The sequence below is a fragment of the Fundulus heteroclitus genome, unplaced genomic scaffold, assembly GCF_011125445.2.
Source record: "Fundulus heteroclitus isolate FHET01 unplaced genomic scaffold, MU-UCD_Fhet_4.1 scaffold_345, whole genome shotgun sequence".
NCBI classification, from domain to species: domain Eukaryota; kingdom Metazoa; phylum Chordata; class Actinopteri; order Cyprinodontiformes; family Fundulidae; genus Fundulus; species Fundulus heteroclitus.
The window spans coordinates 115,784-133,252 of NW_023396755.1; the positions used below are offsets into that span (position 1 = coordinate 115,784).

The following is a 17,469-nucleotide window of genomic DNA, read 5'->3' on the forward strand; positions in this document are numbered from 1 at the left end:
CTTCATTTGTCTGTCTACCCTGTTTTGGTCCAGTTACCGTGTTCCTGGATCCTGTTTCCCTGCTCGCCTGTAAGCCTGTTTAGTTATTAAAATTCATCTTCAACTCGTCATGCACCTCCCACCTTCTTGTCTGTGTTTCGGTCCAACCACAACTATGACAGATTCCATGGCTTTGTAGCGAAATTCACCACAGCCGAGTTAATGGACTGCTTCTTTGTGTGACGTGAAAAAAAAATAAAACACTGAAGATGTTATGAATGTAATTATTGACCTCCACAAGTCTGGTTCATCGTTAGGTACAATTTTTCAGATACCTGAAGGAGACGCAAATAAACCTCTTCAAATATTATGTGGAAAAGCAGAAGCAACATCTAAAGAAGTTCATGCTTGGGCAAAACGGATCTTCCCGATATACAATGGGCCTAAGTATCCATGGTTACAAATGGACAGTAAAGTCAATGGTTTTTCATTGGCCATTTCACTGACTTTTTCCATTTGAAAATTAACTGAAAATTACCTCAAGTTGTCTAAATCTAAATCAAGCTGGTCCCTGCAGTCTTTTTTTATTTCTGGGAAAAAATGTTGAGTTACTGTATGTTTCCCCATTAAGAGCTACACCCAGCTTCATACCGAAAGAAAAGCTTAAATTCAAATTCAGGAGTAATTACAAATCTATGCAGGCAACTTACTACACGTATCAAGCATGTTTTCATGACTTCTGTTCTTATTTCCACTCCTGACCATCACTGGACTCTCTACCTGCATGCTCACCTTGAACCATAAACCTTTCTTCTTAAGAGCAGTCTGATCAGATTTCAGCTCTGTCTTATCATTTTGATGTCTGATGAGTGATGACTGGCTTCAGAATCAAAGACGCTCTCCCAAACGCTGAATGAAATTGGAAAACACAGACCAATAATATTCACCGCACCTGTTACGGTTTTTATCTGATCTGGTTATAATGTGCCTTTTGTTCAGCGTTTGACTCGTTACATCAGCTCCTCATCACTCACTGAGACAGCTTGCACGTCAGTTCTTCTACCCGGCGTTTCAAATACAATTTCTTTCCAATTTTTTTTTCTTTCTTTCAGCTTAAATCCAAAAGGTTGGGTTTCTGCATCAGTCAATCAATTCTTTGGACAGCAAAATCAGACCTCTTTCTAAAGTAACCAGTGGCTGCACTGTTTTTCAGGGGTGTAACTCTGCCTCATGTTCTGCAAGATTTCGGCCAAGATGGGTAAACATGATTTGCATTTCTGCAGACTTTATCTTTAACAGAATCCCACCGGTGCCACACATGCATAACACTGAAAGAGGAATAGGAGAAATTTTCATGTACTTTCAGCTAACACATCCAATTGTTGAAAAATCCATATTCTACCACAAGGACTCAAGAAGCTGCACTGAAAAAACAAAACTAATATAAGTCAAAATTTCTTAAAATTTGCGCGTTTGTCCTTGACCTAAGCAGGTAAATAAGATAATCTCCCAATGGAATTAGTATTTTGACCCTAAAAATAAGATAATTAGATATAATGCACCTGAAATAAGATTATAGAGATAAGTTGTTCCTATTTTAAGTGTAAAAATCTCATTCCATTACCTGTTAAAATCAAGGACAAATGAACAAAATTCAAGAAGACTAGACTTATTCAGTTCAGTATGAGAGCAACTTTTTTTTTTTTTTTTTTTTGGTTAAGTTTACCTCACATTTTGCTCAAAGGCCTTATTTCACCCCTATGTATCTATTTGCATGTCCTGGGTTTTTAGTCTGAAAATAAAAAGTTGACACTTGTTTAAAAATGTAACTTGACAAACGCTCATGAGATAAGATGACCGTTTGTATGTTTTGAGCAGAGATAATTATTTTCAGAGGTGGCTTTATGTTTTGAGACTCCTCTGTCATTTTAATTAACATTAATTATTCAAAATTATTATTATTCAAAAAGGGACTTGGGTATTTTTGCCACATTTCCGAAAAATCGTCCACTATACCTTTAATTGTCCCACAGAGGAGAAATTTGTCCCTGCGTTTAACCTGTTTCTTGGGGAGCAGTGTGCTGCCTCTCTGAGTGGCGCACCGGGAGCAAGCTGAGGTCAAGGGTCTTGCTCAGGGAGCAAGACTCCATAATGTATTGGTGAATCAATAAATACATAAAGTCATTTGATAAAAGAAAAGCTGGTGTGGTTTTCTTACTACTGGCCTCACCTGTAGAGCAGCCTATCAGCAGGTCTGATCACTCTAGAGACTATTGAGGTTGTAAAGGAACTATACCTGAATTTAGTTTTGTCTGGTTAAGAAAAATGCTTTTTACACAATGTATTATGAGTTTAAAGACTTCATTTGATAATACCAATTGACTGATTGCGCGATTGATGACTTTCTCTGCTAATGGCACAATGAGGTGCGAAGACTTTGCTATCAAGGAGCTCCTCCAGTGCTATGGACGACAGGGTATGTAAACAGAACAGCATGGCATGCATGTAAGTGTTAGCCATTCGCATAAGAAAATATAATTTACCCGAGATGCAGCCATTTATGTCAAAGAAAACGAAGAAAAGTCCCCTGATGAAGCCTTGATTCCTACGGAGGATTGTGCACGAGCTTGAGGCAAGTGTTTCGTTTTGTGCATGTGAATTGGGAGGACAAGGAAGGTTTCTCATTGGGGAAAAAAACATTTGGGGGCGGGGCTTACAGCTCAAAACGAACCGTTCTCACTCGTGGTTCTAATCTGTGCAGGATTAGGGATACTTCCTATAAAACGCAAGCATAAAACTCTGGGATTTTTAAATTAAGATAATTTTTTTATCTTGGTCTTTACCCATAATTCTTTTAGTTTGGCTCTTTCTTGATTGTGAATAAATATATTTAATGTATTTATTTGGTTTTATTGTTTGGAATGTTTGTGAATCTTTATAGCAATTGTTTAGATCAAATACATAATATATTTTATTCCTAGTTCTTTAATTAACCTATTTATTTTTATTTAGTATATTAGTAGTATTTATTGATTTTTGTAATCTTATTTTTAAGAGTCTCATCAGGATTTTGTCTCTATTTCATGTCCTTTTATCATGATTAACTCAATTGTATTTTCTCAGTCCTTCAAACACAACTTCTGTTAACCTTCTCTGCATTTGTTCCATTCCTTAGTTGATTATTTATTTTCTGTTTGTTTATCATTATTGTTATTATTATTATTTTATTTCACTCGATCAACATTTCATTTGAAAATATATGTTTTAAGATTGATTTGGAGTAAATACCAGTAAAACATTGTGTGTTTATTCCTCTTGGTCATGATCCCCCGTGCTTCAGTCCCTGCTCAGTCTTTACCTTGCCTCTTCATCTTGGTCTCGTAAAGCGCTCAGCGCGTCTCGCAGCATCAGCTGTTCTCATGCAGGAGCATCCCGCCGCTGCTGCCTTCAGGGACGAAAACACTTTGCAAGAAAAACTCTTGATGTCTCTTTCAGCTTTTCATATTTGCAGTCTAACAGTTTGAAGTGCGGCGCGCTGCAGGCCTGCTGAAAGTGGGATTTCCTTATCAACCCTCAATTTTCAGAAAAGGGCTGCCTTTTCTCTCATCTTTATTTTTCTCCTCTTCTTTCTCCATTACTGCTTCTCTCTTTCTCAGAGGGAATTACATAAGTCTTTCAGCGTGTGCGTGTGGGCAGTGCTGCACTTTATGTAAGGCGGACGTGGAAATGGCTAGTGAAACACTTGGGTCTTGGCCCCTGCCTTGTTTTTTCTCTCCTTTTGTGTGTCCTGTAGCCTTTTGTGGTTGTGTTTGCGGTTGGATTATCAGAATGCAGATGTGGCTGCGTGGTACTTGGCTCCAGATATACAATGAGGTGACTCTGACAGCCCACTCAGAATCGCACACACATGCATACAAAGGGCAGGTTGTGTAAAGTGTAAATCAACAGATGGATTTTAATTTACAGAAGATGGCAGTTTGACTCCATATCGATGTGATACAGCAGCGCAGTTGGTTTCTTATGTTTGCATTTAAGGGAAGCAGTTTTAATTTTAGTGAAGAAATTGTGGGATTTTCTTTGTGTTGTTTTCACATGTAGGCTGGAATCATTAATTAGCATATCAATCTGCAATCTGACTCACAATAAACCAAGATTTTTGCACCATTCTTGTTTTTATTTCAACATTTTTGTTTGTGCTTTGCTTGTTCCGACTATTTTCCTTTTTATATATATATATATATATATATATATATATATATATATATATATATATATATATATATATATATATATATATATATATGGGCTCAACCTTTCCTTCATTAAGATTTTTTTTGTAAGTATCAAACATTTTCAACTTAATTTGACATTTGCGTGCCTCCATTTTTGGTCTAAATGCAGCTAAAAAGACGGACCATTGAAATAATTACCTCCATTGAAAAAAAATGGGATTTGTCAAAATAAATAATGTCTGAAATTGTCATCAGTGTTACTATAAATTCTTAAACCTAATGAAACTGAATGTTTCTGCTGTGAAAATCTATTGTAGTAAAAGCTGATAGTGTTCCAGTGTTGAGGAAATTGGAGGAAATGGTTGTCATACATTCAATGTTTGAGAGTAACTCAATTGCAAAGGATGCAGGCATATGAAAATAACTAAGACTTTACCAAAAAAACTTAAAGAGAATCAGTAATTTACAAGACAGAACAAATAAAAACAAGAAAGGATTACTGGAAGAGCGTGATAAATGCAGGAACAAAAAGGATCTAGACAATGATTGCCTGACATGAGAGCCATTTTGAACAATCTTAACCACACTGATGCAGTCTTGTATTCATTTTGTGCATATTTTAGTCTGTTTTGCAGATGTGTAAACAAACGCTGGTAATTATGGGGACAGTATTGTGCAAAATATCTCACGTGATCAACAAAAGGAAGGAAGACAATAAGAGACTTGGCTGTTTTTTACCACATGTCGTGGTGTATTTAATAGTCATAATGCGTCATAGTCTTGGACATTTTGGATGAATTAGTTCCAAAACGTACTTACTTACTCCCCTCAGCCTTCTGCCATCTGTCACCATCCTATCAGCTCAGTCCACTCCTCTGTCACCAGCCAGCAGTCCAGACCAGATCAATAAATCTTTTAAAACGTACTGCGTTGGCTGGATTTTGGGTTCACACCTACAAACTTGACATACTGGCAACTTCCATTTACAGCTGTGGCTTTTTTTTACACCTCTGAGAATTTACAATATCACTGTTTTCTCCCCAGTTGTCATGTTTTTTGGGGTTTTTTTGTGCTGTGAAACCCTACCTCTAAATTTGGAAGCTGCCATCTTGTGACTATAGCGCCCAAACGCCACACTAACTCCGTAAACAGTCTGAAGCACGACGGCAGTGGGGCTTGACAATGTTAGACACACACAGACCCATCTACATGTGTAAAGGGAGAATAAATGAGTCTGAAGGACCTGCTCAACAGCTGAAAAGACCAGGGAGTGTTCATAGGACCATATAGACAGCCTGTGTGCATGATGTGTGGGGTTTAGATGTCAGCTGCCCTTTTTCGGATCCTTGATCTGTACAAGTCCTGGATGGAGGGAAGGTCAGCGGTGATGATCCTTTCTGCAGATCTAATTGTTTGTTGTAGTTTGGATCTGTCCTGTTGTGGATGAGCCAAACCACACAGTGATGGACGAACACAGGACAGACTGAATAATCATGGTGTAGAAAATGACCAGCAGCTCCTGTGGAAGGTTGTACTTCTTGAGATGCCACATGAGGTAAAGTCTCTGTTGGGCCTTTATCTGAACAGGACCACCTCAGGTTCTGGGAAACGGTGGTGCCTAGAAACTGGAAAAGATCCACAGCAGACGCAGTGTTGTTGAGGATGGTGAGGAGGAGCAGTGTTGGGGGTGTTTTTCAGAAGTCCAAAGTGTTGAGCGGGTTCAGCTCTAGGTGGTTCTGACCGGACCAGCCGATCTACCTCCTGCCTGTGTGCAGACTCATCGCCATCCTGGATGAGTCCACCGACAGTGGTGTTGTTAGCAAACTTGAGGAGTGTCCCAGATGGGTCACTGTACACAGATGACTGAGTTGCAGTCATCTGTGTACAGTGAGGACACGCCCCTGAAGAAGATGCTCCCCGTGTTCAGCTGCTCTAGTCGGTCCGTCAGGAAACTGGTGATCCACTGACAGGTGGAGGCCGGCGCTGTAAGCTAGGTGAGCTTCTGGTGGAGAATGTCTGGGTTGATGGTGTGAAAGGCTGAGCTGTAGTCCACAAACAGGACCCTGGTGCACAAACCTGTTTGACTGAGGTGGTGGGGTTGGTGCATGGGGAGCTTTTGGGTCAGTGCAATGAGTGTTGACCATAGGTATGAATGGCTGCTTTTCATGTTTGTTTTATGAAATTTGTATTCAAATTACATTGTCAAAGAGCAACAATAGTTCTTTAATATATCAATATTCTTGCAGGAGAAGCTGTTAAGGTCATCTGCCAGACGAGGATACCGTGCAGGTATCCTCGTCTCAAAGCATTTCAAACTCTAGCTGGGTCCAGAAGCTGTTCTTTCGTTTCTCGCTGTAGCTTCTCTCGGCTGTCTTGATCTCCTTGGTGAGTTGCCGCCTGACTTGCTTTTACAGCGCCGGGTCTCCACTGCTGTAAGCCTCTTCCTTGTTTCTACGCGGCTTCCTGCAAAGATGTGAAGTGAGCCGTGGTTTATTGTTGTTATAGTGTTACAAAGCCCTGACACAATCGCCTGGGCTTTCCCACATTGTTTAGAGAAATGGTAATCTTACGGTACATAAACTTGTGAATTCATGGAAAAAAATCCACAAAAAAACATCTAATTAATTTTTCTGGCATGTGATATCTTGTAATCTGTGGTTAATCTTAATTGACCTGTAACAGGAAAGGTTTAGTTTAATTTATTGTCACATAGTAATAAAAGGTTATGTGTCCTTCCATACATGCTAAAGTTTGGTTTCAGCAGTATATATGACAGCATGAACTCTGCAAGCTGTGAGCCTTCTCACCTGGGTATAAACAAGTCTAACTATTGCAAGAGAAAAAACATCCCCGTCCTTTAAGCTTTCTTAGAGTCCAGCAAACCTTTACCTCTGAGACAGTGCTGATGAACCCCTCCTTGGGGGATACTGTTTCACTCTTCATTGATCCTTTAAATGAAAACGTTCCTGCTGATTTACGTTAGTTCCGCTTTAAATTCGCTGCCGTCAGCACAAACCTGTAATTGTTACACAACACCAGCGCTCTTATTTTAATGGTATCTCCTGCACATGGTTTCTGACCTCCAGGCTGGTGTTTTCCAATAATGGCCCCGCATTAAGAACTAGTTTCCACTGGAGAAGAGGACAGTTATGTAATGGGACCAAAAAAGGTGATGAAAAATGTTATGTGGGGGAAAAAAAAATATTCAAATAGGATAATGAAGAGAGACAACATTCACTGTGCTTTCTCTAATGCCACAGAAGCATCTCCGATTTGCTTCGGTTCCTGTAAGCATTTTGATTTTCTTAAAAAAAAAAAAAAGATTAAATAAAACACCTCTGCGCTCCGGAAAACCTGTCACCCTTGGGCAAAGTGGGTCGATGTGTGTACAAAGTTGTGTGTTTGGCTGTTTGCTTGTGCGTGCGCGTGCACCTCCAACTTGTTGGAGAAAGGGTGTTTCGCTGAGTGGGAATGCCTGGTAGGATGTGTAGGCCCAGGTTGCCATAGCATCCATCTGCTGCTACGCTCGCAAGAGTTTGCAGACAGCCCACGCACTGTGACATCCAGCATCAACCCGATCTTAGAGGGAAAAAGTAAAGCTACGGCTGAGCGCAAACATTAAAGAGCCAAAAATAGGCAAACAGACGCACAGTTCAAAGTGATCTCGCTTCATTTTAGGCACATGAATAGGTACATGGGTCCAGAGCGTGCATCTCTTAATGGCATTTCCTGTTAGAGCGAAGACAGACAGACGTAGGAGAGGTGTGCAGCTCTCAGCGCACAGAACAACATTTTGGCAGAGCGAGGAGCGAACAGAAGGTTGCGAAGCGGCTTTAAATATTCCGCAGCTTTGACACAAATTTCTGCAGAAGACGAGTTAGGAAAAAAAACCACACTTTCAGACAACAGGTAATCATTTCTGTCTAACCGACGTAACGGTGTGCCAAACAAAGTTAAAAACCTTCCCACAAACGCCACACAGTGCCCAAATAAAAAAGTCAAACATTGACGTATGACGTATTAATTAATATCTTGGAGAAGAAACGTATAAACTGAATATTTTAATTTAAGCCCAAATGTATTGATAGCCCGGGTAGATCTACATTTACAATGCCACACAGTTTCACAAACTCTGAGGGGGATAATGGCTACAGATCAGATAAGTTGTCTTTTGGTGCTCATTTAACTAGATCTTTAAACACAAGCTTTTTTTATGGTACCTGATGAACAGCGTCTCGAAACAGAAATGAGGCGTCGACAGAACTTCTGTCATTTCAGAGGGTCACACGTGTCTCCATCTTTTGCAACTTTCAATGTACCATATGAGTATTTTGTTTAATGGCCTGTGCACGGTTGGATATAAACACAAAAAAGTAGCGCCTAAAATATCAGCCATCGTATTTAGAGTTGTAAATTTTTTGAGGAATGGAACATTGTTAAATAGAGACATTGTTCTCTGCAACAACTTCATCTGTTTAAAATGAGAAACCTAACAGTCTAGGAAGTCAAAGCGCCCGTCTCCTGTGACTGTTTACCAAAAACAAATCATCACCCCGCCACCATGCTTGACAACTAGCGTCAGACATTTGTGCTGATATTCAATGTTTCTTTCTGTGCAGTTTGGACAAAGACCTCTGCATTGATCTCATCTGTTATGAGGCAAACAAGCCAAAATTCAAGCCGGACACGTTGTTGTTCTTTTTGAAAGCCCTCCGGCGATGCTGAAGGTCACCGCAGAAGGTCACAGGCAGGACAGCTGACGTTAGATTAAGACCCAGAGAACAGGCTTGGGTGATGCACAGGTGGTCAGGGCCTTGGCAAGGCTTACTGACCATGGTACTAATCCACAACCTTGCCCGCAAGATAAATTCTTGTGGTATTTGTGCCTCTACAAACTCACGAGAATCCATCTTGTACCGCTCCGTCTTAAACCGTCTGTGTCCGAACCAAAAACGTTTCAGGCCAATCACGTTGCAGTATTGGGGTTTAAGGCGGGACATAACGGTGAACCAACAGCTGAACCAACATAAACATGGCGGCGCAGGAGGAAGCGCGTATAGCCGCTGCTATCACATCTGTTTTGTAAGGATCCACAATTTCTTCTTTGGTAGAACAGCAGGAAGCGCATTGACTAGCTTACCTTCTTGTGGTTTTGCATGACGGCGCAGCTTACGTTTTAATTTGATAAAGTGAATGGTTAAAATCAAACTTTGGTAGGCGGGCTCTAGGTGTCGCTTCGCCCAATCAGCTTGGAGAGTTCTGCTCTTTTCCCCAAACGGATTTGATAGGCGCAGTCCCAGATTGATAATGTGCAGAATGGAGAGTGCCATATCAATCTGGCTAGCCAGGTTAACTAATCCACATAGAGGTCCAGAAATCGGAAGCATTTGTCAATGTCCGACATGAGAAAGGTTAAGATAAGATGCAGCTGCAGAAGGGAGAGAATTCAGGCATAAAAACAGCAAAAAAAGAGAAGCAGATGAGGCTGGAGGAGATGGCCTTGACCAGAGACCAGGACTCGGTGCTGTCCACATCCCACCTACAGGGCTTAGACAATCAAAGAAACAGAACTACTGTACAACATCGTGCAAAAGATTTGTCAGAATCTTCCTTCGCTCAAGGCGCCAGCTGTTGGTGTAAGCGAGGAAGATCCTTGTGTCGACACATGCTCTGTACTATTCAACTGTTTTAACACATTTTGATTCACTTTGAATTCTGTCTCTGATTTATTAACGCCAGCATGTGCCCTACCACATGGCAGAATCATAACATCATCTGTATAAAGGCTATTGTGCCGCCAGTAGTATTCTGGTTCGTTCATATACGGCAGTGTACTTTCAAGAAAGGAGACCTTTACCTGGCAACTCTTCTTGCATAACTGTTTTCTACTTTAACAATGTATTTTAAACTATCAGTTACAAAAACAAAATCTTGGATACTAGCAATAGTAATTTGTATCAATTGTTATGGTACTTTCAGAATCACGTATAGGTCTTTTTTTGTTAAAACTAACTGGAGACGTGATTTATACATAAAAATATGTTTGTGTGTAGCTTTTTTGCATGACACAACAGATCTGGTTTAACTATATCTTATTTAGCTGTATCAGAGTTAAGGGGGCTGAACGTAAATGCAAGGCACACTTTTCAGGGGGGTTTTCCACACAAAAAAAGCTGAAAACCACAAACAGGTCCTCTAAATAAAAGGAAAATAACACGCATTATCTGAGGTCTAAAAAGTCATCTCTCCAAATAAATGTCACATGTTTGGGCTTGTTTTCTTGTGTCTTTTAGATGCAGGAGGTGGACAGCACCCAGGCAGGCTCACAGCGGACCTTCAGTGTCCTGGATCGCCTGCTGCTCACTCACCCTGTGTGGCTGCAGCTGTCACTCAACCAGGACTCCGCCCTGTACATCCTGCTCAGAGAGCCTGTTGGGGTAGATATTCACCTTAATAAAACAATCAGCATATTCTCTGGAGCAGTTTCTACATATGCTATATTCAATCCAAATATTTTCAAGTATTGAAAAATGTTGGCAATATGATTGGAAGAAATTGGGACTGAAGCTTTAAACGTGAAGGTTTAGATTGAAATTTCACTGTAAAATTGCAGTAAAATTTCAACCGTAGCTGTTATTACACGTTTCCGCTTGCTGCTTATGTGCCTTATTGAAATGCAAAAAAAAAAAAAAAAAAAACTCAACTAGAGCCTATTTACATTTGTTTGTTTTATGGTTCTTGCTGCTTTCAGACTTTTCTGGTGCGCAAGTGCAGCTCCAGCCAGAGGAAGGTGCTGTGCTTGAGAGTGGCAGCCGACAGGAGTGCCTCCTCTGTTAAGGAGTGCTTCATTTGTGAGGAGGACTCCAGTGAGTATGAAACAAGCCTGTGATATTTGTTTATAGTTACACTGATGCAAGCAACAGTTAAAATTTTAATTACTTTAAAAAAAACAATAATTTAAGAGACTTATAATACAAAACAAGCTTTAAAAATGGTGTTGCATCTTATTTTAATGAACAACAAAAAACACTGAATATTTTTTAAGATGTCCCAAAAAAATATTTTTAGCTCTCACAGTCAGACAGAGGACAACAGTGTTGGAAAAGAAACAGTTCTTGCTGAAATTTCACTTGTTCTTTCTTCTTAGGTTCAGCCTAGCGTTAGCACTGTAGCACAGCTGTTTGCTGCAGGAAGATAGAAAATCAGCAGTTTGAAAAAATGTTGCTTCGGAAGATTGTTTTTGATCTGAATATCAATTCAACCATTTAGACAGAGAATTCCTACATTGGATATGTAGTTTTTAACAATGGTGACAATAGGATGATGAAAGCTCTTTGAGCCATGAGTCTTATGGCACCATATATGGCTATAATACAAAACCCTAAAACAATGTCAATCTACTTGAGTCATACATGTAGAAAAGTATTTTATCATTCTTTCTAAATGTTTTTCTCAGCTCTCCGAGGAAAAATTTGCTTTGCATCTGCCTGTGCATGATATACACAAATAATTCATCAGAGATCTTTTTCTGTAACTATGGGAAGCAGTTAAATACAATAAAAATGAAAACCATATAGACAGAAACTTAATTAACCATTTTTTTGGTCCGTTTTTTCCTCTAGCATGGCTTTATGGCATAAATCATATACACAAATGAAAAGTCAATCCATTTTCCATTAAATTGGGAGTCTCAAATTCCAGTCCACGTGGGCCCATATCCTGCAACTTTTAGATATGCTCTGCACAACTGAATTAATTGGCAATCGAGTTTTTCAGAGATCTGCTAATGACCTATATTGGTCTCAACACTGCTGAAAGCATAGAAATATCGAAATGTTGTAGCGCACAGGCTTTGGGGACTGGAGTTTAAGAGTCCTGCTTAAAAAGGCACCAGATTTGTAAGGCAAATTTAGCAAATCCTCTCTGCAAATGCCAAATTATATTTAGTGGAGGCAGTGGGATGGAAAAGCAAGGCGTCCCAACATTGGAGGCAATCCCAATGCAGAGAGACGTCTGGATACAAATTTACAATGTTGAGTAACTTTCAGGTTTACAGCATATTTGAAATTCTGTAAACAAGAAGACGCAAAACAAAAATAATACACTATTGTTTCTCCCTTTTTTTTTAATAATTTGGACTATAGCTATTATTAGTGAGTCCGACAGGCGGGCAGTTTGAAACCTCCCGAGAACAGTAGTCCAACAAATCTACAAAGTTGGCAGTCCTGCGTGATTTTTTTCCCTCTGTTAGTGCAGGAAATGTGATGGGTGTTTCATATTATTTTTGACAGCTTCTCCTAAAATGAACCAGTCTTTCACTTCTGTCAGCCGATCTCTTTCTATTCTGTGAGCAGCATTCGCCTTGGAGAGCTCAGCACTCAGCTTCCCGGACTTGTGTCGTCTGGTGGCCTTCTACTGTATCAGCAGGTAATATATCATACAAAAAAAAACATTCACAGTGACGATAAGAGCATGCAGGCAATCGATTTGGTGTTTTCTTGGCGAGGCGCCAGCATAAGTCCTGCAGAGTACTGACAATCAGGGAAAGTATGCTTCTGCTTTATATTGGCATACTTCACTGGGCCGCTCAGAGTTTTCAGTCCCAAATAGCAGCTCTTGGATGTGTAAAATAATGCAAGCCAGGCTTTTTCACTTATGTGAAGGATGTGGGTAGCTGGGATGCCACATCAGGTCTGAGGCCTGAAATAAGGCTGTGATGAGAGCAGCCTGTAATGTTTGTAGTATGAAAAGTCTTGAATGTGAATGTAGTCAACACTGTACTAAAGCATGCATCTTTTTCAATGAGTCTGACTGTCCTGTCATCTTATAATTATCAATAGCCCTGCAGTCTTTCCCAGTTTCTCTCTGGTCTTTTACTACCCTTACTTGCTGTTCTTTACAATTTATGTCAGTCAAGCTCATGAAAATGTCCTTTTAGTCTGTTAGCTTGTTTTTCTTTAAGTTTTATTTTTTTAACAACGACTCCAGAACAACATGAACACAGAACTCAAGGGTGGATCCAGTTAAAACTAATGGTTGGATGTAGTTTTTTTTAAACATTAATTACTCTACATGTTTTGTACTGAACTGATTAATACCCTTGTTATCAAAATAACATTATATGACACAATAAGAAAAGTCTTTCAGTTTATATAGATGTTGCTTGATGACCAAATAATTCAATTCAATTCAATTTTATCTATATAGCACCTATTCGTGACACATGTCATCTCAAGGCACTTTCCAAAGTCAAATTCAATCAGATTATACAGATTGGTAAAAAAAAATAAAATAAAAATCCTATCTAAGGAAACCCAGCCGATTGCATCAAGTCTTGACAAGCAGATGAAGAAGCGTAGAGCCACAGTGACAGTCGTCTGCATTGTCCATGGCTTTGCAGCAATCCCTCATACTGAGCAAGCATGAAGCGACAGTGGAAAGGAAAACTCCCCATTAACAGGAAGGAAAAACCTCTAGCAGAACCGGGCTCAGTATGAACGGTCATCTGCCTCGACCGACTGGGGGTTACAGAAGACAGAGCAGAGACACAACAAGACAAAAAAGCACAGAAGCACACATTGATCCAGTAATCTGTCCTACATTAGATGGTAATAGCGGGTAATCTGATGATGTCACAGCTAACAGAACGCCAGACCAGGTGTACCTACTATGAAGGAAAAAAAGTGAATAGACATATAGGATTTGGATTATGAGGATAAACAGCAATTTTTACTTTAGACATACTTGAACCTGGAATGTTGTGATTTGTGCTTCCATGATGTGGTTCATCCAGCCTCACAGGTCCCAATAACTCAAAATGTTTTTTGTCTTATGTTAACGCTTCATGATCCTGTTAATCATGCAGCTAGGTTGGAGAAATTTTACTGAACAGGGTTTCCGACATAAAGTGTTCAACCCTCTCCGCAGTACTCGTATATTCTCACACCTACTTTGCCCGGCAACACTCTTTCTTGACAATGATGCTGCTGCTCAGTCCTCGCCCAGCTGGAAAATCCCCGGTTATGATTGGCAGACAAAATCACAGACAGTACACCAACCAGAGAGACTCATGAACTCTGACACCAATCATTCAAAAACCCCAGTTTCATTCTCATTCTTAGGATCAGATTGTGGAATTCCTGCCCCTGCAGTGTTTAGTGTAGCTCATTTTCTTTTTGTCAGAACCATTTGATTTATCCATTTTTATTTTCTTTTGCTCCAGAGACGTCTTGCCGTTTCCTCTTCAGCTACCAGAGGCCATTGCCAGTGCCACGACACACCGACAACTGGAAGCCATCTCGCACATGGGACAGGGTAAACACCACTCATTTAGTCAGAAACTATTTACTTTTAGAATAAATTTAGAATAATTGTTCGTCGAATCACAGTGAAATTTGCCACAGACTCTCATGTGTCATACACGTAATGGATAATGACGACTCTTGCATTCCTCATATTTAAACCAAAGACAAATTAACTGTAGTGCCCTTTCTATGCAACTGTGTGTTTTCGCTCCTCACTAGCTGCATTTGACAGTTTTCCCTCGTCACTACAACTAACAGAGTGAAGAATATCTGCATATCAGTTGTGAGAAAGTCAACTGTGTGAGGAAGTGACTGCCAGATTGCGTCTATTTTAACACAGAAGCATGTGCTGTTGTGCCGCAGCAGCAAAGAGCGAGGTGTGACTTCATGATGGCCGAAAGTGATAAGCAGATTCTGGAATATCGTAGCTCTTGAAAAACAAGTCTGCCCTATGGTGCAAATAATTTTTTTAATCCTTGATCAGATAAAAGCAAATGAACCGACTTAAAAGCAACCTGTCAGTGTTTTCTATGCTGCTTGGTTGGAGTGTTCTTTTTAATATGCCAAAAAAAAAAAAGAAAAGAGAAAGAAAACAAAACAAAGAATGGCCACACAGCTGAGAACTATAATGTAGGAGTACATAACAGCACCACTCTTTTCTAGCCTGCTTTAAATGGTCAATAATCATTTATACTCGGAACAGATTCAACGTCATACTGGATATAGTTGCTCTAAAATTGTGCCAGGCGTTACAGAAACAGCAGCGTTTTTATTCATTTAATGGCAAATGAAGATCTGTTCATTTTGAGATTTCCAAAAGGCTGCCCAGGTTTCCAAAACCAGCATGTTTCAAGACAGAGGCTGGAAGTTTAAAAGGGTGAAAAAAGGCCTTTCTATTATTTGCTAATCTCTCCCGATGTTGTAGATTTATTAGTTTCTATCCTCTTTTTTACTCATTCCTTAAATATGAACTTGTGGTTCTGAACACCCTTCCTCCCTTTTTCTATCAGAGTTCTGGAGCTCACCGAGTGCTGTAGACATCCAAAACGGGCCCCTCGGGCCTGTTGCATCAACCAGCAGCCCCCATGCCCAAATGGGGGGGGCTCAGGACCGATGGTCTCTGATGACTCGAGGCAAGCAAGGCAAGGTCTGCTTCATCAACCCGCTCTTCCTTCAGCTGGAGGTTTGGAAGGTGAGCTACAACCCGTCTTGAGTTTTTTTTAAAAAAAAAGACCATCTATGATTTCAAATTGGGTTTCATGTCATCTAACTTTGAATCTAAAGCAGCAGCCACAACACACCAACCACAGCGCCTCCAATAAACGGCACCGCTTCAAGCGCAGCATGCGTCTCCGGCTCTCAGAGTCCTCCATGAATTTGTCCCTGGAAGGCATTGGCTCCTACTCACCTCCGCCGTCGGTGGAGCAACCCGGCGGGTCGGAGGGGCTGCACAAGGCTAGCCCTAATCCCCAGAGAAGAGTTCACGCGGGGGCCGGCGTCCTGAGGAGAACTCCCGCAGTCTCGCCCGGGTCAGCAGAGGAAGACGACATGATGGCCATTTATGTGCCACAGGTAAGCGCAGAGCTCAATATTTGAAATTCAAATAGTGAAGCGCACAGAGATTTCCTTCTATCTTTCTGTAAGTGATTTAAAATGTTTGTGCCTGCTCTAAAAAAAAAAAAAAGAATCTACTTGTCGTCATCTTCTAACTGAGAAGCATGACTCCTCTCTTGTTCAAGGCATCTGCTGCTGCCGATGAGACACCCAAGTTCCAGCAGGAGGCGGGAATCGAAGGGACAGTTCTGGGCCTGGAGCGCCGGCCGGCTCCGTCCTTGGCTGAGCTCGACAGCTGCAGCTCCTTCAGCAGCATGGAGGACGAAAACGACTCCGATTCAGAACCAGAAAGCATGGCCCAAGCCCAAACAAACGCCTTCCACCGCCCGCCACTGGTCCGCTCGCGAGGCCGCGGAGGGCTACATCGCATGAGCGAGGCGTTTGTGTGTTTCTTCGCGCCCGACAAGCGTCTGACTCGACTGGTGGAGGAACTGGCCCGGGACAGACGCTCGGTCTTCGGGGGCACGGTTCAGGACTTCCTCCAGGAGCAGAGAAAGGTGCTGAAAGCGCTGAGCTCCTCTTCGTCGTCTTCGGCGACAGGTGCAACTTCGGTGCAGCTTCTGCAAGGCCTGCGCCTCTTCCTGTCACAGGCGAAGTGTTGCCTGCTGGACAGCAGAGAACTTGAGCCTCCCATTGAAACCCTGGTGCCCGAGAACGAGAAAGGTAAGCCAAGAGAAACACCAAAAAAAAGTCTTCTAACGCATCGTTGTGCTGTCATCTGCGTTTGCACACGTCATTTTGTTGCAAAGTTTGACTCAGGCAGGTGGGAGGGCCACCTAAAACTTCAGAAGGGCAAGTGATCCCTCTTAAAAGTCATGCTTAAGGACTTTTTTTCCAAATGTTTTAGATTCATTGTTTTGAAGTGATGAGTGGAAATTGTTTTAAATCGATTCAGGCAAGGAATAAGCAAAAGATGCAAATAAAAAAGCTGACTATTTTCACTTTTTACGCAGAAAAAGAAGAAAAAAAATTAAAGCTGAATCTCTTTTCTACTGTTACCTAATTTTATGTAACATCCAATCTACATTAATGTTTTTCTGTTGGTACAGGGTTTTTTTTTCTCCATTTAATTAAGACATGTCTCTTGATTTGTTCCTGTAATTTTTCTCATACTCTTCCTGACAGGCTTGGCTCCCAGCTGCAGCACGCTCTTAATCAGCTCACCTACTTCCACTCGTCCTTCCACCCTCCCCGCTATAAATATCCCCGGTTTTTACAGTCAGGTGTTAGATCCGCTCAGGTCAGATCGCCTGCTTTTCCTTTGCCTCTTGTGGTTCAGTTTAGTCACTGAAATTAAAATCTTGGTCCTGAACCAGGCTGCAAAATGGGCAATCTGCATT

General features: G+C 41.0%; 1 protein-coding gene across 1 annotated transcript in view; it reads left to right on the forward strand.

Annotated features, from left to right (window-relative positions):
* LOC118559741 (ras and Rab interactor 2-like) overlaps positions 1 to 16,792 on the forward strand; it is a gene marked incomplete at its 3' end in the record, with an annotated part of 49,778 nt that extends 32,986 nt beyond the window's left edge. Inside the window, exons 2-8 of the mRNA XM_036130348.1 lie at positions 10,505 to 10,648; positions 10,963 to 11,077; positions 12,566 to 12,638; positions 14,434 to 14,525; positions 15,526 to 15,707; positions 15,803 to 16,087; positions 16,255 to 16,792. Coding sequence (XP_035986241.1) covers positions 10,505 to 10,648; positions 10,963 to 11,077; positions 12,566 to 12,638; positions 14,434 to 14,525; positions 15,526 to 15,707; positions 15,803 to 16,087; positions 16,255 to 16,792 — 1,429 coding nt within the window. The remainder of the gene's footprint in view (positions 1 to 10,504; positions 10,649 to 10,962; positions 11,078 to 12,565; positions 12,639 to 14,433; positions 14,526 to 15,525; positions 15,708 to 15,802; positions 16,088 to 16,254) is intronic.
* Positions 16,793 to 17,469: the final 677 nt, after the last annotated feature.